The 23,263-nt window shown below is 50.0% G+C and overlaps 2 protein-coding genes across 2 annotated transcripts in view; one reads left to right on the top strand and one right to left on the bottom strand.

Annotated features, from left to right (window-relative positions):
* rif1 (replication timing regulatory factor 1) overlaps positions 1-18,442 on the top strand; it is a 23,973-nt gene extending 5,531 nt beyond the window's left edge. Inside the window, exons 9-35 of the mRNA XM_084452075.1 lie at positions 483-634; positions 955-1,057; positions 1,680-1,859; positions 2,192-2,302; positions 2,826-2,888; positions 3,505-3,605; positions 4,403-4,489; positions 4,702-4,775; positions 4,972-5,152; positions 5,799-5,906; positions 6,007-6,156; positions 6,264-6,363; positions 6,501-6,744; positions 7,846-7,891; positions 8,406-8,608; positions 9,434-9,527; positions 9,715-9,846; positions 10,040-10,182; positions 10,384-10,473; positions 10,778-10,838; positions 11,038-14,772; positions 14,873-15,010; positions 15,287-15,373; positions 15,539-15,654; positions 16,140-16,293; positions 16,997-17,108; positions 17,598-18,442. Of these exons, the coding sequence (XP_084308201.1) occupies positions 483-634; positions 955-1,057; positions 1,680-1,859; positions 2,192-2,302; positions 2,826-2,888; positions 3,505-3,605; positions 4,403-4,489; positions 4,702-4,775; positions 4,972-5,152; positions 5,799-5,906; positions 6,007-6,156; positions 6,264-6,363; positions 6,501-6,744; positions 7,846-7,891; positions 8,406-8,608; positions 9,434-9,527; positions 9,715-9,846; positions 10,040-10,182; positions 10,384-10,473; positions 10,778-10,838; positions 11,038-14,772; positions 14,873-15,010; positions 15,287-15,373; positions 15,539-15,654; positions 16,140-16,293; positions 16,997-17,108; positions 17,598-17,875 (7,043 nt within the window). The 3' untranslated portion in view covers positions 17,876-18,442. The remainder of the gene's footprint in view (positions 1-482; positions 635-954; positions 1,058-1,679; positions 1,860-2,191; positions 2,303-2,825; positions 2,889-3,504; positions 3,606-4,402; positions 4,490-4,701; positions 4,776-4,971; positions 5,153-5,798; positions 5,907-6,006; positions 6,157-6,263; positions 6,364-6,500; positions 6,745-7,845; positions 7,892-8,405; positions 8,609-9,433; positions 9,528-9,714; positions 9,847-10,039; positions 10,183-10,383; positions 10,474-10,777; positions 10,839-11,037; positions 14,773-14,872; positions 15,011-15,286; positions 15,374-15,538; positions 15,655-16,139; positions 16,294-16,996; positions 17,109-17,597) is intronic.
* A 2,206-nt stretch (positions 18,443-20,648) lies between these two features.
* The window catches only part of neb (nebulin), a gene marked incomplete at both ends in the record, with an annotated part of 72,159 nt that continues 69,544 nt past the window's right edge, over positions 20,649-23,263 (bottom strand). Inside the window, 5 exons of the mRNA XM_084452074.1 lie at positions 20,649-20,822; positions 21,315-21,418; positions 21,696-21,836; positions 22,149-22,241; positions 22,587-22,773. Coding sequence (XP_084308200.1) covers positions 20,649-20,822; positions 21,315-21,418; positions 21,696-21,836; positions 22,149-22,241; positions 22,587-22,773 — 699 coding nt within the window. The remainder of the gene's footprint in view (positions 20,823-21,314; positions 21,419-21,695; positions 21,837-22,148; positions 22,242-22,586; positions 22,774-23,263) is intronic.

Genomic DNA, 23,263 nt, shown 5'->3' with positions numbered 1-23,263 from the left:
AGACATCCTGTGCAGTGTTCTTACAGACTGTTTCTCTTGTAGACATCCTGTGCAGTGTTCTTACAGACTGTTTCTCCTGTAGACATCCTGTGCAGTGTTCTTACAGACTGTTTCTCCTGTAGACATCCTGTGCAGTGTTCTTACAGACTGTTTCTCCCGTAGACATCCTGTGCAGTGTTCTTACAGACTGTTTCTCCTGTAGACATCCTGTGCAGTGTTCTTACAGACTGTTTCTCCCGTAGACATCCTGTGCAGTGTTCTTACAGACTGTTTCTCCCGTAGACATCCTGTGCAGTGTTCTTACAGACTGTTTCTCCCGTAGACATCCTGTGCAGTGCTCTTACTGCCTGTTTCTCCCGTAGACATCCTGTGCAGTGTTCTTACTGCCTGTTTCTCCTGTAGACATCCTGTGCAGTGCTCTTACAGACTGTTTCTCCTGTAGACATCCTGTGCAGTGTTCTTACAGACTGTTTCTCCTGTAGACATCCTGTGCAGTGCAAAGCGTCTGAAGCTGTTGATGCAGCCGCTCCACTCTATCCAGGTGAGGATGGAGGCGCTGCTGCTCACCAAGCTGGAGGTGTGGTGGTACCTGATGGTCAAACTGGGACCCAACATGGCGGTAAACTTTGAACAGGTAGGAGAAGCGTTGTGTGTGCATGCGTTACATTAGCAGATGCTTTTATCCAAATCGACTACAGTACAATAATTGCATTTAACGTAGGAAGTCGGTTTACTTCTGCTCACCTGAACTCAAGTGCATCTCCTTTCTGAACTAGTGACTGAGATTAATCTAGTGATGAAGCCAAGAGTGCAAGAGTGGCAAGAGAGTGTGTGTGTGTGTCTGTGTGTGTGTGTGTGTGTGTGTGTGTGTCTGTGTCTGTGTCTGTGTAATGGGAATACAGCAGAATTACAGGTCATGTATTTCGAGCCTAAACCTCCACTCTGTCGCTGCAGGTTGGCGTGCCGCTCCTGCAATGCACCCTGGGACTTGACTCTCCCATCTCTGCCAGGAGCTCCAATCAGAGCGGTGCTGTGGGACCCTCTACGCCCAAAGCAGGTACCGTCCCTTCACACACCCCGCTCCACTACCAGGACATAACTACAGACTAATCCTAAAGCCTAATCATAGACTATAAAGCGTTTCCAATTGACTGAAATTTAGTATCATGGCTTAATCTTTGTTTCACGAATGTTTCACAATGTTAGGGAAAAAAAACTGATCTCTGAATGGAGGGACAAACCCCTTTTAGCCTAAACAGTCACATAAATTTGGATAGGACAGTCCTCACAATGTCTTCAATTGGATAGGACAGAGCTCATCATTGTCTTTGATTGGATAGGACAGCTCTTATCATTGTCTTCGATTGGATAGGACAGCTCTCATCATTGTCTTCGATTGGATAGGACACTCCTCATCATTGTCTTTGATTGGATAGGACAGCGCTCATCATTGTCTTTGATTGGATAGGACAGCTCTCATCATTGTCTTTGATTGGATAGGACAGCGCTCGGATAGGACAGCTCTTATCATTGTCTTTGATTGGATAGGACAGCTCTCATCATTGTCTTCGATTGGATAGGACAGCGCTCGGATAGGACAGCGCTCATCATTGTCTTTGATTGGATAGGACAGCGCTCGGATAGGACAGCTCTCATCATTGTCTTCATCCCTCCTCCAGGCGCTCTGACTTCAGCGTTCAGCAGCCCCGCCACGCCTCGTCTGAACCTGAACAGCAGCGTTCACCCGGTGCAAGCCTACCCCTCCATCCAGCAGCTGGGCCTGGAGATGCTGCTACACTACTTCCTGGGGCCAGAGGTCACCGCCACCGCCGCCAAAAACAAGCTGGTGCTCAGCCTAGGTGTGTGTGTGTGTGTGTGTGTGTGTGTGGTTTGGGGGGGTTCACTCTGTGAACAACAACAATAATAACAGACAGATTTGATGGGATTAGCAAATCGCTCTCTCTCTCTCTCTCTCCTCTCTATCTCCCCTCTCTCTCGTCCCTCTCTCTCTCCCCTCTCTCTCGTCCCTCTCTCTCTCTCGCCCCTCTCTCTCTCTCTCTCCCCTCTCTCCTCTCCTCTCTCTCTCACCCCTCTCTCTCTCTCCCCTCTCTCTCTCTCCCCTCTCTCTCTCTCTCTCTCTCTCTTTCCCTCTCCCTCTCTCTCTGACCCGGATGACTTCCTCTCTTTCCAGAACCTTTGACCCACCCTCTCCTGTCCAGCCCCTCGTCCTTCAGTAAACACGCCTCCCTGCTCATCTCCTTGGTACGAGACGGATTCATCACCATCGGCAGCGGAACCCCAGGTAGCTGCTGACGGGACGCGCTCACATCTGGCTCATCAGCAGTCTTTCGTAACCCACCACAGGGCCAGCGGCCTGTCAGTGGCTCTGCCAGAACGCTAGTGACACGGCATAAATCAACCGTTCCCCCTGTTCAAAGAAGTCACTCCCCTGACGCGATCCCTCCGTCCAGCTGGTCTTCCTCCAGGACCATAGCGGAGCCAGGATCCTAGCCAGAGGTTTCCTGGTATAGGAGGAGGAGGGGGGGGTTGGGGGAGGGAGGGATTGGTGGGTGGAGGAGGTCAGACTAGGCCAGGCGTTGTGTTCCATGTTTCTTCTCTGCTCTGCTGTGTTCTCCTCTGCTGGGGAGATGAATGGGGGTTCACTCCATCTGTTGATTGGGCTCTCGGTTGCTTGGGGGGCCGAGGGATTTGGAAGGTAATGGTTTTAGGGTGGGTGTGCGTGTTTGTCTGTGTGAGAGGGGCGCCAGCGTAACAATTATTTGGCGTGACTCTAATGCTCTCTGTCTCTCTGTTCACCCCTGCAGAAGCTCTCCTGACACTTATATGGAAGAACCTAATCAGCCATGTCAGCACAACCCTCGACTCCGGTAAGAGGCGGGCTTTGGGCCTCTCAAGAGTGAAACTGCTGAGTCATCGTACGACAGAGGCATTCCCACCCCATCGTTTTGGGGCGGACTATGCCTTTAAACTCAGTGATGTTAAATGTATTGTGGGGCTGTTCTGCAGGGCTGGTTCCCACAGACATGGGCCTGCCCAACAGCTCCACATAGAGCATCAAGGCTGGGTCTGGGTTCTGTCCTGGGGGGGCAACAGTGAGACCCCAGTCCCCCCCCACACCCCCGAGATCCAGCCACACTGTCAGTCATCAGTTTAAGTCTGAGCGGACGGACCTGAGGGTCGGGACTGCTGTGACGAGGAGATGATCTGAGGGGCTTGGCCCCGATGATGACGACCATCTCCAGAATTGTACAAAATTGTTGATTTTTCTGTCTTTCGTATGTCTTTATTAGAGAGATCACATTATGTCTTATCGAAGGTTGGAATTGAATTCTGATTTTGTTATTCACACTGCAACAAGTGACCTTTCATGAATGGGGAAAAATTGCCCTCAGGATATTTTCAGAATATGACTTTCGAATTCCCGTTGACCTCACTTCCTGTGAGTGACACATTTCCTCTGACGACGGCTCTACTGATTTCCAGGCAACAAGAAGGAGCGGCAGGGTTGTGAGGTGCTCACGCTCACGCTGCAGGCTCTCCAGACCATCGTGTGCTCTGAGGCCCTGTCTGCCCAGCGCATCCTGGTGAGACCCCTCAGTCCATACTAGCTCTAGACCTCACTCCATACTAGCTCTGGACCCCTCACTCCATACTAGCTCTAGACCTCACTCCATACTAGCTCTGGACCCCTCACTCCATACTAGCTCTGGACCCCTCACTCCATACTAGCTCTGGACCCCTCACTCCATACTAGCTCTGGACCCCTCACTCCATACTAGCTCTGGACCCCTCACTCCATACTAGCTCAGGACCCCTCACTCCATACTAGCTCTGGACCCCTCACTCCATACTAGCTCAGGACCCCTCACTCCATACTAGCTCTGGACCCCTCACTCCATACTAGCTCTGGACCCCTCACTCCATACTAGCTCTGGACCCCTCACTCCATACTAGCTCAGGACCCCTCACTCCATACTAGCTCTGGACCCCTTAGTCCATACTAACTCTAGACCTCTCCATACTAACTCTAGACCTCCCTCACTCCATACTAAATCTAGACTTCTCCTTACTAACTGTAGACCTCTCTCACCCCTCACTCCATACTAACTCTAGACCTCTCCATACTAACCCTAGACCTCTCCATACTAACTCTAGACCTCTCACTCACCTCTCAGTCCATACTAACTCTAGACCTCTCACTCACCTCTCAGTCCATACTAACTCTAGACCTTCCTGAAGCTCTACCACCACGCCCGTCTTGCAGGTCTGTTGCTCGTCAAACGTCGGCACGACCCCCTGTTACAAAACTCCCCTCTTCAGCTTGTAAAGCCAGGAGGGTTTCCATGCTGTGAGACTCATGCTAGCTTCTCTGTGTTCTCAGAGTCTGCTGGAGATCACCGGGAGGGGAGTTCCTCCCAGAGTGCTCGGCTCGGCCACCTATCAAGTAGGCAAGATGGACGTGCTGAATGTGAGTCATTTCCTGTTTGAGTCAGGTGATACGGTATAAACACTCTCCACCAACCGGTGTCCATGGGCGTCCTGTAGCTCGGTTGTTTGATGTTCGAGTTTGGGGGGGTCATGGTTAGCGAAGAGACCTGATTTGTTATTTGGGCACTCAATCCCCCTGAGACCCCTGTTATTCAGGTGTCTGTGTGTGTGTGTGTGTGTGCGCCCCCACAGGGAACCCCTGCTTTGTTCCTGATCCAGCTGCTCTTCGACAGCAACCTGGTCTCAACCCTCGTAGAGGACGAGAGGTGGGGGGTCGTGACTCTTAATCTACCCTGAGCCCAACTAGTCACAGATCAGCACATCGTCCCAATACACTAGTGCTATAATCTCTCCAGCTAGTTTGAAAACAAGCTAGGCTTGACCCATCCACTGATTCCCAACTGCTCCCCCAAATATCCAATCTCATGTATAAACTACATTCCGTGTCGCCCCCCGCTTTAGATTCTTCTTGTGCCTGGAGACTCTGGTGGGCTTCGGCCTCTCCGGCCCCACCTCTGCCCTGGCGTTCGGGGAGGCCGTGCTTGGGGCGATGGGGCGCGTCGCCCCCGCCCTGGAGAACAAGGAGCACCTGTTGAGGATGTGGAGCCGGGTGGTCACCCCCCTCACCGACATCATCACACAGGTGTGTACTGTATATGTATGGACCACAGGTGTGTACGGTATATGTATGGACCACAGGTGTGTACTGTATATGTATGGACCACAGGTGTGTACGGTATATGTATGGACCACAGGTGTGTACTGTATATGTATGGACCATGGTGCTCGACCTGGACTGAGATGGGTGTCAGTACTCACTGGTACTTTCTATTCAGGTGCAGGAGCTCCATAATACAATACTAATACTTACTTATATAAAGTGATGATTACATTAGAGGTGCCGAGGCTCAAGCAGTAGAGCATTTGAGCTCCTGCCCAAGTCCAGGCCTGGTAGAGGCCATGCTGGTGAAGATCAGGGAGTATTCAGATGCTGAAATTGGTCTGCATTGTAATGAAGTAACTAACCTCATCCTCTACCAGTGTTTAGTACCCATCAGCCAGGCTGGAGGTTTCCAGATGAAACTGAAACGGATATTTGCTGTAACATGGTTCTCCTCTCCTCTCCTCTCCTCTCCTCTCCTCTCCTCTCCTCTCCTCTCCTCTCCTCTCCTCTCCTCTCCTCTCCTCTCCTCTCCTCTCCTCTCCTCTCCTCTCCTCTCCTCTCCTCTCCTCTCCTCTCCTCTCCTCTCCTCTCCTCTCCTCTCCTCTCCTCTCTCCTCTCTTCTCAGACTAACGAGGTGAACCAAGGAGATGCTCTGGAGCATAACTTCAGCGCTGTGTACACTGCTCTGATGTTCCCCCTCACTTACCTGCTACCTGGCTCTCCTCTCTGTCAGGTCCGTCCCTCTATTCTAACGCACCTTAAATACTTGTATAATGTAATTAACCCAGGTGTGTAGCGTTCCCCTTTCCGACCTTTGACCTGCCACCCTGCAGGCGAGCCAGACGTCGATGCTGGCGAGCTGGGCCCGGCTCTACAAGGTGTTCGCCCGCTGCTCCTCCCTGGTGGTCACCGCCGAGGAGAACATCTGCTGCGAGGAGCTGTGTGCCAAGATGGCTGCCGTCCTAGACACCAAGGTACTGGCGGTGAGCGCGGGAACCACTACAGGTAGCCGACACAGTGGTGTGGTGGTGACAGCCGACTGTCACCACGGTGTGTTGCTTCGTTTGTTTACTCTCGTCAATTTTCCTAGACTCCGCCCACGTTGGAGGCGGTGGCGCAGGTGCTCTTGGTCATCATCGAGAGCGTGGACTTCTCTCCCTACACACCCCACTTCCAGCAGAAGATGAAATGTACGTTTGTTTTAAACCCACACATCCATCTCTGGGCAGTAGTAACATTTTCACTTTCAAGCGTCCTTCGGCCGTTAGTTCACTCTTAAATCCCTGATCATCTCTCTGCTAACTGATCCCTGATCTGTTTGTTCCAGCCCCTCACACCCCCCTGGCCTGGGTGAGAAAGAAGCGTTCCCTGGGGAACCTGTTCTCCTACCATGCCCTCCTGGTCCAGTCCCTGGAGATCCTGGCCAGCCTGGAGGGCCCCGAGGCAGCGGGGGTAACCCTGGTCTCCGTCCTGTCCTGTCTCTTCACCAACCTGGCCCTGGCCACAGCCGTCCACGAGGCCCTGGCCTGCCTCGCCAGGCCTCTCACCACGCTCTACCAGCAGGCTGACAGGTGAGGGGTGGTTCTTTCTTCTAGTTATTCCTTCTGTTAAGTTCAAGTTCAAGGCTTTTATTGTCATGTGTATTTATAAAATACAATGAAATGCACTGTGCCCGGCACTCTCAGACATCAAGACATGACTTAAGACATAAGACAGTAAGACATTACAACAATATGTTATGAATTAGTACTGATCCACACATGGGCTAGAGTGTCCGCCCTGAGAGTGGGAGGTTGTGAGTTCGATCCCCGGCCGAGTCATACCAAAGACTACAAAAAAAAAAAAAAGGTACCCGATGCCTCCCTGCTTGGCACTCGGCATCAAGGGTTGGATTGGGGGTGAGTCCCTGGGACATACTAGCCTCATGTCCAGGGGGTGGGCTTGTACATACTAGCGTCATGTCCAGGGGGTGGGCTTGTACATACTAGAGTCATGTCCAGGGGGTGTACTTGTACATACTAGCGTCATGTCCAGGGGGTGTACTTGTACATACTAGCGTCATGTCCAGGGGGTGTACTTGTACATACTAGCGTCATGTCCAGGGGGTGTACTTGTACATACTAGCGTCATGTCCAGGGGGTGTACTAGTACATACTAGCGTCATGTCCAGGGGGTGTACTTGTACATACTAGCGTCATGTCCAGGGGGTGTACTTGTACATACTAGCGTCATGTCCAGGGGGTGTACTTGTACATACTAGCGTCATGTCCAGGGGGTGTACTAGTACATACTAGCGTCATGTCCAGGGGGTGTACTAGTACATACTAGCGTCATGTCCAGGGGGTGGACCTGTACATCAAGCTACCTCACGCTAAGGAAACAGGTCATAGGCTCCTCCCCTATGGGCCACTAGGCTCGAGAACCAGTTCTCACTCATGGTCATACTATAGGAGTCAGTCTTGATCCCTAAAGGTGAAATTACCTTCAGTTCTAGTCAAATAAAATGTCAGTCTAAATTGCTAGACGGCTAATTCTTCTTCAGGGAGAGCAGCCTGCTGTATGTTTCCAACGCAGTAACAACAGCAGCATAAGACACAGCTGAACAACCCATGGGTTATTTGTGATACCGTACCCTGTCGAGAGTTACTGCTTAATTTCTATCCCTTCTGCAGATCCCAAAATGAGCAGCCTAAGTTCTCTTCGATCCTAGCCGCAAAGGTGAGTTCAATTCCTTGTCTGAATGTGCTCATGTGGTTTTCCATGTTATTGTAGCATCCAGATCCCTTTTCTCTTCTACACATGTTAAGCTTCAGCAGCCGTTGTCTCTGGGCATTTTAGTGAGTGAGTGAGTGTGTCCCAGCTGTTGTCTCAGGGCTTGGTGTCTTGATTTTGTGAGTGTGTCCCCCTGCTGTTGTCTCAGGGCTTGGTGTCTTGAGTGTGTGTGTGCGTGTGCGTGTCCCCCAGCTGTTGTCTCAGGGCTTGGTGTCTTGAGTGTGTGTGTGCGTGTGCGTGTCCCCCAGCTGTTGTCTCAGGGCTTGGTGTGTGTGTGTGTGTTTCCCAGCCGTTGTGTCAGGGCTTGGTGTATGAGTGTGTGTGTCCCAGCTGTTGTCTCAGGGCTTGGTGTGTGTGTGTATTTCCCAGCCGTTGTGTCAGGGCTTGGTGTCTGAGTGTCTATTTGTGTTTCCCAGCTGTTGTGTCAGGTTCTTGGTGTCTGACTGTGTTTATTCCCCAGCTGGAGAAGCTGCTGGCTGAGCTCCTGGCCTGCCTGCAGACGCGCTCGTCCCTGGCCTACGACAGCGACCTGCTGCAGCTGCTGTCCCCCCTGCTCTGTGTCCTGTTCCCCCATAGGAGCAAACAGGTCCGCGCCCTCGTCACCCAGTTCTGGAACGCCACCTTCGCCAACACAGCCGTCCTCACCTACCCTGACCAGCTCAAGTAAGAACCTCCGTCTTACATCAATCAATCAATCAATCAAAGCTTTATTTGTATAGCGCATTTCATACCCAGAGGCAACACAATGCGCTTTACAGAGAACAAGGGAGTTGGGCATATGACACACTCTCTACATATTCCAGAGGGAAGCAAAAAAACAGTAATCACCCAGGGGCCAGATAAGTGAGCTGTAAAAATTCTTCCGTCTTACATGCTTTTTTAAAATTGTTAAATTGTTATGTTAAATTTTAAAATAAATTAGTTATTGATATGCATTGCCTCATTTGTTAGTAGGGCTGGGTATTGACAAGGACCTCACTATACGTGTCACAATACGATTGTATCACGAAACATTGCACATTGCGATACTCTACATAATTAATTTACAGAAAATGTTAAAATACCGCCGAAAATCAATACTGTATCGCAGGAAAAATATCACAACGTATTGCTGTATCGATTTTATTGCACAGCCCTATTTTTCTGTAACATAACATCCATATTGTTCATAACAATTGTAATGTTGTTCATGTTGGGTAATGTTGGGTAATCAAAACTCATCTCTTCAAGAAGTACTACAACAATCCTCCCACCTAAGCACTTATTGTATTATATTATATTGCACTGTACTTTAGATTGTGATTCTTGCACTTTGCCTTCAGCACTAGATCATGCTCTTAGTCACTTGTTTTAGAAAGAAGATGCACTTGTGAGTTCTGGCAAGTAGTAGGACATTGGCTCTTCCTACGTTAAATGCAATTATTCTTAGTCGCTTTGGATAAAAGCGTCTGCTAAATGACTAATGTAATGTAATGTGACTGTCTATAGACCAGTTCTGAGCCAGGTGAAGCAGAAGACCCCAATTATTCTACCTGGCTTCCAAGTTGTGGATGTCCCCGACGAGCTCAGCGGACAGTACTCTGTGAGTATTTCTCAATGCCCTGCAGTCTGCTCCCAATGTCCTCATCGTTTATAGTCCCCTGCTGTTGAATTGAATGAACCTCAAGTAAACCTTTGCAATCTGTTAATTATGTCATCCATATCTCGCAATATCTTCCTGTTATTACTGAGGCATTTTAATCCGAGTTGTGTTGGCTCTCTGTGTTCAGAGCGAGAGCTCCCAGCTGGAGACCAAGCTGAGCGGAGTGCAGGTGTCTTCCGTGGGGAAGAGAGACTCTCTGCTTGCCAGAGCTGGAGACATGAAGGACAAGAACTTGAAGACCTCCTCCAAGCCCGTCTCTGTCTCTGTAAGGACCTGGACATTTCTCTGTGCTGTGAAAGTTGAAACTAAAGTTGGAAGTGGGCCACCTAAAGAACGCTTACTCTACGCAACTATCTAAATACAGTCTAAACCAAATAAATTAGATGAATCATCCTCAGTGTAATGCCGTTACTGTAGTGACTGATCAGCTCTTTAATAATCTCCCACAACAGACAAAGCTTGACTTCGGGTCTCCCAAGCCTCAGCGTAGAGAAGTTCTGGAGGAGGAAGCTTCCATAGACTTCGTCTTCATCCCTCCAGAGACCAAGGAGCGAGTCCTGACTGAACACCAGAAGGAGGTCAAAAGGACCAAAAGGTCAGATTCAGGCTCCGTAAACTCAGAGGCATCGGAGTTCAAGTTTCAACTGCGTTTGTTTTGGTTTGCAGCAAAGGAGCATGAAAAACATGACCCATAATGACTCACTATTATATTAAATAGTGAAGTGGTCTGACAGAGAGGTTTCTCTTCACCACATGTCACTGCTCATGTTTGACATGTTTTTTCTTGTGGTTAAAGGGTCGACATACCTGCCATGTACAACAACCTGGACGCCTCTCTTGATACCACAGTCTTCAGCCAGTACACGCAGAGCCAGCAGGAATCCAAGTAAGTATATAAGTTCACCTGGAATCTGAATTTAATAACCTCACAGGCGACTGTTTTAGTCTAGCTTGGCTGTGTGTGTGTGCAGGCGTGCGTGCGTGCGGGTGTGTGTACGTGCTTGCGTGTGCGGTCTCTACAACTGCAACTCTCCCCCATGTGTGTATGTATCCCCCTCTTCCCTCCACCCCAGGGCTGTTACTGCTAAAGAGAATGTCAAGTCAGCTTTGCCCTATGAGCGTTAAAAGAACAACAAGACAAAGGCTGCTTCACAGGGAGCATTGATTCAAACCACAAATTATCCTTTCAGGGACAAACTCGGAGCAGATGACCAAACTGAAGATGCTGCCAAAGAGACGATTAAAGCAGAGGTAATAAAACAAAAGCCATACAGTATCAGGACCCCACCCCCACTCAATGGTGTCCTTGTTTTACCCCACTGTGTAGTGTGTAATCACACAATCTGAATAATATTATGTTGATAGTATACATGCCAAATATATGGAAGCCTTGCAGCCATTGGCCTAGATTTCCTCCACAAAGAGAAAATAAGACTGTGCTCTTCTGCAGGTGACACAGGAGAACATGGAGGACGAGGCTCTAACGAAGGAGACCCAGGACTACATCAGCCCAACTTCCGCAGACGATCCGACCGGAGAGCCAAAAAAGGACACGGAGCGGCCCGCCGATTACGAGATGCCACCCAAGTCTCCCGACGTTTCCGTGGAGGCAGCTAACGGAGACGTGTCGACGGATCCCAGGGAGGGCTCCAGTCCCAACACATCCTCCGACCTGATCTCGGGCACGCCACAGAAGCCCAGCAGCGTCCGCAGGCAGGCCTTCATCACGCTGGAGAAGTACGTCGAGGGGAAAGCAGCCAGCCCCGTCAGGGTGACCAAGTTCACGGGCCCCCTCAGCAGGACCTCCAGCAGCCAGGAGCCCTCGCCCTCTCCCCCGTCCTCCTCATCCACCCCCTCGCAGGCGGGTGCGGGCCCGTACCCGCAGGCCTCCCAGGCTGGACAGGGGGCGCCGGAGCGCTCCGAGAACATGCAGCAGGAGAGAGGAGGAACCGGTGAAAAGGAAGTTGAACCCGTGGCGGACACTGCCGGGAAACGGCCGAGCGAAGGAACGGAAGACGAGGAGGAGGACATCATTCCGGACACCCAGGCTGAGGTAGAGCAAAAGGCCCCCGCGGTCGAGGAAGTCGAGACTGACAGTCAGGAGGAGTCGCAGGGCCTTCTGGAAGGTTCTCAGTGCTCCCCGTCCCAGCAGGGCGAGCCCAGGAGGTCCGGACGGCGCAGGAGCAAGCCGCTGTGGCAAGAAGAGGAATCGGACGCCAAAGACAAGAGAGACAAGAAAAAGACCACGCCCCTTCAGACCGACAGCCAGTCTCAGCGCAGGAGCAGCAGGAGCAGCCAGCAGCTGGTTGTCAAGGCGACGGAAGAGGACGGTAAAGACAAGCTGAGGAAGAAAGCGTCTCTCAAGGACAAGGGTCTGTCGAGCCAGTCGAATTCACAGCTCTCTTCTCCGGCTGTTGAAACCCACAGCCCAGTGCCGAGCAGGTCAAGCAGGAGGCTCAGAGTGCAGAGTGACTCGGAGGAGCTGGTCAAAGACAAACGCAAGAAGAGAGGCGCTGCAGAGGAGGAGCTCAGCCAGAGTGGGTCCACCTCCGAGAGCGACGGCCAGTCGCAGGGTAGACGTAGTCTGAGGATCAAGTTATCTGTGGGGGCAGAGGGGGAAGGCGTACCCAAACGGAGGTCGAGGGCTGCCAAGGAGGAGGGGTCCAGCCAAATCGATTCACATGCCGCCATACCATCTCAGCCGGAGAGCCAGACCCGGGGAAGAGATGGCCAAAAAGGCATGCTAGTCAGCGGCTCGGAGGAGTTTGACTTCAGAGACCAGGGGAAGAAGAAGAAGAAGGAGGAGGAGAAAGAGGACGCCCAGCTCAGCCAAGGTGACTCGCAGGAGTCCACGCCATCTTCTGCCGCTCAGACGGATAGCCAGTCACAAGGTAGACCAAGCAAAAGGAGCAAAGTGGTCAGCGAATCACAGGAGCCGGTCAAAGTCGACGCAAAGAGGAGCAGGAGAGAAGGGACACAAGACGAGCTCAGTCAAAGTGACTCGCAAACAACCACACCGTCTTCAGTCGCTCAGTCAGACAGCCAATCACTCGGCAGGTCAAGCAGTGCGGCCAACCAATTAGAAGAGCCAGTCAAAGAGGAGCAGATCAGGAGTGGAGGTGCGGATGCTACGCTGAGTCAGAGTGACTCGCAAACGCCCACGCCTTCCTCAGCCACTCCGCCAGATGGCCAATCACAGGGCGGAGGCATCGGGGCGAGCAAGATGTCTGCTGAAGTAGCTGAAAGCGACAAGAGCCAGAATGTGGTCAGCGATATAGCAGAAAAAGAGACTGTTCCGACGGACTCCCAGCTAACTCCCTCCACTGGCAGACGGACGGACGGGCAGAAGATGCACAGCAGACCCACGAGGCTCAAGCTGGCGCAGCAGCAGGCGAAGCCGAGTAACAGTCCGAGTTCAGCCCCCGCTACGGAGGCCGAGAGCTCTCAGGGAACACCGGAGCACTCCCAAGGTGGAGGAAGAACCACCAGACGAAGAGCCTACCAGCTGTCGGGGTCCAACACGGAGAACTCCGAGTCTGACGCCTCAGAGCCCAGAGAGGAGGTTCAGAAGACCAGAAAGAGAGGCAGAAAGTCCAAGTCCTCAGAGGCAACTCCAAGTCCGCTCACTGTGGTACCACAGGACCCGACGGACAGCTCCGAGTCCTCTGGAAAGGCTGAACCGCAGAACACACCTACCTCAGAAACCGAGACCCCTAAAGATGCTGAGGAGCCCCTTACATCTCAGGATTCGCTGGTCGTAAGACTTCCCCTGGTCACTGAGAACGTCATGGAGCAAGGTGAGGCTGAGACACAGGAGGATATGGAGGGAGAGGTGTCTGAGGAGGTCGGCCCTGTAATTGGCCCAGAGAAGGCAGAGACTGGGAACGCAACCTTGCAGATCGAAGAATCTTCTGCGGGATCGGACGCCGGCGCGAAACCGCCGGTCTGCACGTCTCCGAGGAAGAGGGCGCGCTCGAAAGACACGGCTGCCTCTCAGGAGGCTGGCCCCGGTGAGTCGCAGCTGTCTGAAGACCCAGGGGCTAACGAGACCTCCCAGCCCCGGGACCAGCAGGCTGCTGACCCCACACAGGCCGGCGCTCCTGTACCTTCGCCTGCGTCCAACGTCGTCCCCTCGGGCGACGATGTGTTGATGGAGCCTAGTGCGCTGTGTACCCGTCCTCTGTCCAACGAGAGCTCCTCAGGCTCCGCCGACAAGAGGGAGAACCTGAGCCTCCAAGTGTCCGAGTCCTCAGAGGAGAAGGTTCCAGTTCTAGACGTTCCCCAGTCTGGGGAAGAGAAGGAGGAAGAGAAGGAGGTGCCCATGGAGGAGCCAGAGGAGGAGGTTCCCAGTGAGCTGCCCACCGAGGAGAAGGAGCTGCCCACGGAGAAGGTTCCAGTCCTAGACATTCCCCAGCCTGGGGAGGAGAAGGAGGAAGCGAAGGCGGTGCCCATGGAGGAGCCAGAGGAGGAGGTGCCCAGTGAGCTGCCCACAGAGGAGAAGGAGCTGCCCACGGAGGAGGAGGTGCCCCTTGAGGAGGAGGTGGCTGAGGAGCAGGTACCAGATCATGATGAGAAGCACCCAGCGTCTGTAGATGCTACAGAGGAGGACCGCCAAGACGACGCCATTGATACATCTACCGGGGACATCCCAGCAGAGAGTTCTACCGCCTTCGAGGAGGAGCAGCTGCAGCAGCGCGAAGCAGAACAGTACACATCTGTAGAAGAGAGTCAACCAGAGAGCGACAGTAGCTCTACCAGGACCAGAGAAGAGGGGGAGGAGGAGGAGCAGCAGGAGGAGGTTCAGGCAGAAGCAGATCACGATGCCCTTCCTCTTCAGGATCAGGACCAAGCCTCCGGGATGGAGGGCGGAGAGGAGGAGGCTGAGGAGGAAACTCAGATCGACGACGACCTGGACTTGGCAGCGAGAGCCGCGGGGGATTCCAACGTGCCCCTCGCTGACCTCCCTGCATCCGGCTTGCCTGTAGCGACCGCCACCACAGATCCATGCCAGGACTCCCCACCCAAGCAGAGAGGCCTGGAGGCCCTGGTTGGGCCTGAGGTGGGCCAGAGCCCCAGCAGCAAGACCAGGGGGGTCTGGTCGCCATTGGCCTCCCCTTCCACCAGCATACTCAAGAAGGGCCAGAAGAGAGCTTTTGAGGAGGAGTCCCCTTCCTCTCTCATCAAGGTAAGCTGGGTGGACGGATGCAAAGAACGAAACGTTGACATCGATCCTCTTTGTGATAACATCATTTACCTAACCTCCTCCGTCTCTTACCCTTTCTCAGTCTAGGAGAGTGTCCTTTGCTGACCCCATCCACCACCAGGAGCTGGCGGACGACATCGACCGGCGCAGCCCTGTCATCAGAACCAGTGCCCCCAGAACCAGCTCCCCCAAAATCGCCAGCAGCATCCCACAACTTAAGGTATGGATGGAAGTCCACCATTAATCACCATCAAATCAGTGATGGAGGTCCTTGCCACCGAAACATCACTGTTTTTATACTGAAGTTTTTATGCTGAGAGAGTGTTGTTCCTCTTCTGTCTGTAACAAAAATATCTAATCCCATCTCTGGGCTGGCCAGTCTGTGCAGTCTACTTTATTTCTGGATACAGGTCGATGACCCTTTTAGCTTAAATTAAATGTTTTAATGGCCTGTTTTAAATAGCCCACTTTAAATGGCCTGTTATCTGTGTTGCAGTACATCACCACTCCTACAAAGGGCCTAGTGATGCTCAGTCCTCGCAACCTCCACAGCCCTGGGTACAAGAGCTCCAAAAAATGCTTGGTATGTTGAAAGAGGGAGACCAGAGGGAGACATGTATAATCATGGGTCAAATAACCAAATAAAGTGAGATTGTGCTTGGGCCAACTGTTTAAGATGCCATAAATGAAGACCAGTGCTGTAGGCTGTTGTGCTGGTGTTGTATAATGTCCTGTGTGTTTGTTCTAGATCTCAGAGATGGGTCAGGAGCCACGGGCCATCCCTAGGGACTGTGTTTACCCCGCCCTAGTCAGTTGCTCCACCCCTGTGGAGGCCGTGCTGCCCAAGATCACCTCCAACGTGTGGTGAGTTCTGTGTAATTTACAGTTAGATTTTTGTTATTTAGCTGCTAATTTTAGCACACGCTTTTATCGGCAAGTGAACCGACTATATCTCAGTTCGTGGGACAGTGCTAGAGAAAGGAACAAGTCAGTTATTATTGTTATCGTTGTTGTTTATTATTATTATATTAGGTAACACTTTATTTAAGGGGGTCGAAATTACCTAGTAATTTCTTAGTAATAAGGTGGCAATTACCTAGTAATTTCTTAGTAATAAGGTGGCAATTACCTAGTAATTTCTTAGAAATACGGTTGAAATTACCTAGTAATTCCATAAATTTCCTAGATAAAGTCCAAAATGGTGAACGTTTCCTGTAAGAATGTCTAAAAGTTGGGTAGTGTTACGAGGTAGGGAAGTCAGTAGAAAAGGGTCCTTCTTAAAGGAGACAGGTGTGCAATCCTCCATCTACCACAGATCTGAAACCTTCTTTTCCCCTTGGTCTCCGTAGGCCTCGGGGTTTTGGACAGCTTGTTCGAGCCCGAAATATCAAAACTGTTGGTGACCTCAGTGCGCTCACGCCCAGCGAGATCAAGACTCTGCCAATCCGCTCTCCCAAGATCTCCAACGTAAAGAAAGCACTGAGAACCTACCATGAACAGCAGGTACCATATTCTTCCTCAAACGCTTTTTTGGCACATTTTGAGATCTCTGCTGAACAGATGGAGAATCCTCGCCTCTCATGTAACATTGATGACTGTAACTGCTGGTGGCTCTTGTTCTTATAGAAAGCTTTAGTACAGGGATGTACAGTAATTTCACTTACTCACAAATGTACTTATTGTAAATTCCTTTGGATAAAAGCATCTACTAAATGCAGGGTATCCACGGGTCCTTAGTCTTAAGTCTTAAATTAATTTATCTAAGTCTTAAATTATGTACTATTCAAAGGTCTTTAAAAATACTGCATCATCCACCAGCTGCCACTGGTGCAGTAGACTTTTTTTTTTTTGCTGTCCTCTATGACCGGCTAGAAGTGCATGGATCTTATCAATCAATTGCAAAAGAAAATCTGAGCCCAAAACACGGTATATAAGGATTAAATGTGTTACTTTCAAATACTCAGTGTTGTAATCTGCCAATTTTATTAAAATACATCATCAGCTCTTTGGCAATAGGTCGCACCAACGAAGTTTGGTCTTCAGTTCCATTCCATTGCATTCCAAGTGGCATTCAAAAGGTTTTAAAGTCTTAAGATGAATGTGCTGAAAGCTGGATAGTTAGATACCCTGTATAAATAACTAAAACGTAAATGATGACTCCACCGAGTGATGACCTGTGTTTGACCTGTTGCTCTGTGCGCTGCAGCGTAAAGGTCGCGGTGATGAGCTCAAGAGCTTCGATGAGACGGAGAAGATGAAGTCGGAGGTGGAGGACGCGTGCGTTCCCCCGAACCACGAGGATGAGGACAAGTCTCTGGGTGAGTTCCCCCAGTCACAAAGAGCCTCTGGGGGAAACTGCCCCCAATCTCTAACTTTCATCATCATTTGGAAAACGACCAAGTTGTACAACACCACTCATTATAATGCATTCAGATTCTACACCTTTAACCTTTCAAGCTACAGGATTTCCAGCATGATTGTCTTCCCTGCACTGCAAAAAACATTAGTTGAAATACAAGACATAAGTACTGAATTTGAGGAGAAATTACAAAAGTTCACTGATATTATCTGTCCATGCAGCAAGATAATTTTACTTGATAAGAAATCTTAAAATAAGATGGTTCTAGTCTAGAAATAAGATAGAAACTAGTAATTAACTTTTAAAACAAGATGATTAATCTCATTTCCTAATCTCATATTTCCAAATCTCATATTTCCAAATCTAAGATTTTGAATCTTGGCAAGCGCAGAACGATTTGCAGTGTGGTGTGTGTTTGAATCGGTGAGGTGTCTGCCCCCCTCTATAGCCATGGCGTTGTTGGATGAGCCCATGGCAGTGGAGCAGGAGGGGCCCCAGCAGGACCAGACGCCCCAGGACGGGGTACCCGAGGGGCTGTCGAGAGACCCGAAGGCCCAGGGCCTGCTCTCCGAGGTGGAGGCCCTGGAAGCCCTGATGACCGCTGAAGGACTGGGCCGCTGTTCGGCGGAGCAGCTGCTTCATCTGCATGACCGTCTGGGAGGCATGATGAGGAGTGTGGTGGTCCAGCTGCAGAGCAGGCTGAGCCAGAGGGGCGGCCAACCCTGAGATGGGCTCTCCTAGCGGGGGGGACACGCAGCCTCTAACCAGGGTCCTTGGATGTCCACCCCTGTTCTTGTCTCCCAAAACATTGGAGCCGATCTGAAAAGACTTGTTAGTATTGGACTAGGTGATGACCAGGGGGTGTTCCTGTACTGACTGGGCCTTTTAATATTAGGCTACTGTGGACATGGACTGGGCTAACCAAGGACCACCCCACTTTAAGGATCTAAGTTTTGGATTTTATGTATTTTTTAACCCCCGATTCTTCAGCCTTTCCTCATCCTCTATGATGATTGAGGCATTTTAAAACTAGCTGCTCTTTATTCTTTTATAACTCAGCCTGAACCGTTGGGAGGTACAGTAAGGTAAATATGGAAGCACGGTCTCTTGGTTGACGGACATTGTGCTGTGCCAGAAAGTGTCGGCTAAGCGAGAGAAGGCACTCTTTTCTTTCTTTTTTTAAATCAACATACTTGTTTAAATAAAGGTAGAGTGAAAAACAAGGAGAATGTATGACATGTTGTTTGGATGGACAAGAGGATTTTCATGTGTTCTACATACAGTACCTCTTGTGTGTGGGGTCATTCTATAAATATTTTGATTCTAATTTTGCCAGTATTGTGCCTGCCTGTTGTTCAGTCCATTAAAGCAGATAATTCTGGACCTCTATGTTCCTCTAGGCCTCTAGATTTCAGGTGCGAGTCAAGTTTGTGACAAAAATGTCCCAGAAACCAACACGTTTTGTGTTATTTTAACGGAAACCTGCAGCCAGATGTGATCCCCAGCGAGCTGTAGCATCAGAATACAAAGATACTTTTAGACCAGTATCCCTTTATACTGCAAATGACTTTCTGGCGCCCTGTCATCGCTGTCTCTGCTCAGTATTTCGGCTTATCTGCACCTGCGTTAACCCCCCTCCCATTCCTCACATGCGCATTGCAACTCTTATTTTAACAGTTTAAGGCTGATAGGACTGTATCAATTCTATACAGCAAAAACACAATACTTACAGATTCGTGCCAGCTCCATTCTTCTTTACCATGACAACCTTAATAGAAATTATCATTTTGTATATTTTTCAATTTCAATTTCAATTCAATTTATTTTTTCTGTCATCAAAATATTAAATTGTGGTAAAATAACTCTTTTTTTCTATTAAATAGTGTTGCCTCATCTTCACAAGTCCATGGACCTTCTGGGAACTGGGATACGCACATTACTGTAGGATTGATATAGAAAAGTCCATCAGCTCGTTCAGTTCCATCACAATCTCATTTTCTGCAATGATTTGAGTGGAGCCCTTTGACAGACCCAAGATCAGATGGTAGAATACCATTAAGTCTAAATACTACACGCATAAATGAATGAAGCCACAGATTCAACCACAGCTGGGGCCAACCAATCACGTTGCCCTGCAGATGTTTCACCCACAAATCAAACAGACTCTCTTCCTCTAGAGTCCCCATAACCCCACTGGGTCAGCTACCATGTGAACGACGGAAGAAACTGCTGCAGTGTGTGAGTGACATACAGACCAATCACTTGATCAATCTGAATGTAAATAGATTGTCTGACATCCAGATGGTCTTTAATGAAGCAGTGTGTTTCATGTAACCCCTCTACTCTCTCTCGCCAGGGCCTTCTTCTGTAGCTGTACCCTCCAGTTCTGAGGATTTATCACAGGTTGTCTATACTTGTTTAGCTGCCTATTATGTGTTTATGGAGTAAGTCCTCTTTGTGGATGGTGTCTGATATATTTCTTCTTAGGAGATAGTATAACAATGTTTGATCTACGATTCACTAACTGACTCCACCCCACCAGACTCATTGATTCCTCTTCCCCATCAGCTGGTTGTCGATTGATTTATAGCCAACATGTCTGAGGACCGAAACGTTCACTTTCTGTCCATAATGTAATACATTTTCTATTCTATTTTTTGCATCTAAAGACCAGGATCCTATGTTAGAATGAGGACACTAGACCAGGGTACTGCAGAAGCTTGGTGTGCTTTATTAGCTACTGATTAATTAAAGCTATTCGACTTCCTTTTCCCCTCAGACCTCGGCAATCGGAAGAAACAAGCACACGCATGCAACTAGTGGCCTTCAGTCAAGGAGGGAAGAAAGAGGCTCGTCTTTTTGAACTCTTCAGAACTGGTTTGATGACCGGAGGAGACGGACGATCCCTCCTCTGGGTTTGCAAGGTTACACATCTCTTTCTAGCTTGTTTCTCTCTTTTCCCCTGAAGCCGCGGTCTCAGGGCGGCGTTCGGGTGACATAAAAAGGTTCTCTCAACTTCACTTCTCACACGTCCTTCACAGCATGTACGCCCATACATCCCTGCTCTCTTGAAAGTTAAACTCTCAATAAAGCTCTTTTCATAAATAATGAACTAATACGTTACATATGTTTGTTTTTTTTGCAGTTTACAAAATAATGGGCTTTTTCAGTCACATCATTGTTCTCGCAAGACAGGGTTTCTATTATTCATATAGGTATGTATATGTACGTCATCCTTTATAGTCAGTTTCTCAGGTCACATCCAAGCAATGGGGACACACAGGCATGTACACAACAGTAGCAATCAACCACTATAATACACCACTAACCACACATACAGGCCTACAGCTAATAGTCTAGAACACTACACATAAATAACAAATGTACGAAAGCCACAGATCCAGCCGCAGGTGGGGGCCAACCAATCAGGTCGCCCTGAGGACGCGTCTCGCCCACACCGGAGGGACGTTGGGGGTGGGTGGGTGGGCGGGCCTTGTCTTTAGACCGCCTCAACGTAATTGGCTGGCAGCATGCCAGTCTTGCCGGTGCGCTGCACGGTGCCGTACATCCAGCCCTCGTCGATGGACTGCACGTTGACGATCACGTCTCCGTCCTTGAAGGACACCTCGTCGTTGTCGGCCGCTCCGTAGTCGTACATGGCGCGCACGGTTTTCTGAGCGGAGCAGAGAGGAGAGAGGGTCATCGGACACACAGCCCAGATAGCAAGCGGATCTGGGCCGGAACTAAGCCACACAAGACCCACATCTGGCCTGTATATGGCCCAGATCCGCTTGCTATCTGGGAGACATCTACTGAACGGAATAGACAGCTCATTAGCATATTATTATATCAGTTCTGTTTGTTCTGGTAGCTCACCAACCTCCCCATTCAGGGATTTAAAATAACACTGGTCAGGATGGTCAGAAATAAGTTTCAACAATGCCATCCTGCATCACTACTACTATACGATAATCAAACAGACTCCCTTTCCTCTGAAATCTCCATAAGCCATGATGGAGGTCCACAAGTTCAGCTACCACATCAACAACTAAGAAACTCCTGAATAGTGTGTGTGTGTGTGTGTGTGCGTGTGTGTGTGCGTGTGTGTGTGTGTGTGTGTGTGTGTGTGAGAGAGAGAGAGAGAGAGAGTGTGAGAGATACTGACCCCAGTGGTGGAGGGGTGAGAGGGGACAGATGACACGGTGGTCTGCTGGGTGGCCACGGAGGAGGACCTCTGCTGCAGCTCCACAGTCTTGGCCTGCTGGTATCCTGCAGGAGGGAGAGACCACACCCCATCAGGCTCTGCCCCGACCATGAGAGACCAGCCAGGGTTATTTCACTAAGCTTGCCTGGTACAATGAACGGAGCTAATGAAATCACCTTAAAAAAAGAAGCAAACTCTCTCTCCATAAGAAGAATGTTGAATCTTGGAAAAACGGCAGTTTGAGAACTTTAGACATTGCAAACCGGCGGCCTGAGAAGTCGTGGGATTGCGTTTGTAAAGCTGAACGAGTCTCCAGAGGAGAGGGGTCAGAGGAGGTCTTACCCATAGAGGAGGCGCCGAAGCCGTTGCTGTACAGGGACACGTGGTGGTCCACGTTCTCGGAGATCTCGGACTTCTCGCCGTCGGTTGCGCTCATGGCGCTGGTGGAGCGGGAGTGCTCCTTGCTGCGGCGCTGGGCTTGGACTGGGCGTGCGAGGGGGGTTCACATCAACGTCAGACAAGAACGGTCAGAACACTGAAACCTCTCCATGTCAAGCATCCATTCACATTCATACATTTGGTGTTTGGTTTTCAGAAAACGTTGAATTCTTCATGAGACTAAAAAAAAACCTTTTTGAGAACTAGAAGAGGTATATTAACGAATGGCAGTGAATTCATATTCACCGTGATGAAATGGCAATATTAATTTGCATGTACAACAGGGGCACAACGGGGTCCTTTGAAGTGAATTGGGAACCATCATGGTAGGTAGCACTGCAGAGGATGATGGCTCACCTGACATCATGTGCAGGCTCCTGGACTGGATGTTGTCCTCGGCAGGGTCGTAGTCGAACACAGAGCCGGGGTTGGTGCGCCACACACGCAGGTCTGAGCAAAGAAGGCATGAACGGGCTCTAAATGGTGGGTGTTTTCGTGTCATGTTGAAGTGAATGTGTTTGTGCGTTTACAGTAAGTATCATTGTTGAGGTCGATTCAGTTCCAGTTCAGTCATTTCAGAGAATGAGTTGAACGAGTGATACCAGTGATGGTCCCATGGTGGAACAGATACGTGTGACGCTTGATTGTGTATTTGGAGTTATGGGTAATGAGCACATCTGGAAGCCGGCAGCAACATTTCACTGACTGTACACTGTACAGTTCATTACATGTGACGAATAATCGATCTGATCTGAATCTGAGTGTGTGTGTGTGTGAGAGAGAGAGAGAGCGTACCGGTGATGGTCTCCTGGTCGTGCTCCACAGCGCGTCTCCTCTCCATCTCCACCACGCGTCTCGTGATGCCGCGGTAGTTGATGTCGCTGAAGTCCTGCGTGTTCTTCTTCACGCGCTCCATCACAGGGTCAGTCGCAGTTTGGGTGAAGCTGCCCTTGCTCTTCTCAAAGTCCTGGTGGTACCTGACCTGGTGGACCACAACACACACACACACACACACACACACACACACACACAGACATGGTTAGAACTAGGGCTGCCCCCCAATAGTCGACTTAACGTTAGTCGACGAGAAGAGTCCTAGTCGAGCAAGTTTTTATTAGTCGCTTAGTCGCAGAAAGAAAAAAAAACCTTAAAATCTGCTTGGGATAACAATGTCCAGGGCCCCGTATGTATAGACGGACTAGGCAATTGCCTAGAGCGGCACTTTGGCAAGGGCGGGAAAATGTGAGCCAATCAAGGGCCAATAGGCCCTGTGCACCAGCTCCACTACTTCCTCACTTGGCAAGTCACTTGGCATCTAGATTTCCTGTCCTATATGATTGGATTAAGTAATTAATCAGGTGTGCGGCAGACCCAGCGCACACCTGATTAATCACTTAATCCAATCATATAGGACAGGAAATAAGGATGCCAAGTGACTTTCAGGAAGTAGTGGAGCTGGTGCACAGGGCCTA

Source organism: Borostomias antarcticus (genome assembly GCF_949987555.1).
Source record: "Borostomias antarcticus genome assembly, chromosome: 17".
NCBI lineage: Eukaryota > Metazoa > Chordata > Actinopteri > Stomiiformes > Stomiidae > Borostomias > Borostomias antarcticus.
The sequence above is the reverse complement of the archived record's forward strand: the minus strand, read 5'-3'. Positions and strand labels throughout refer to the sequence as shown.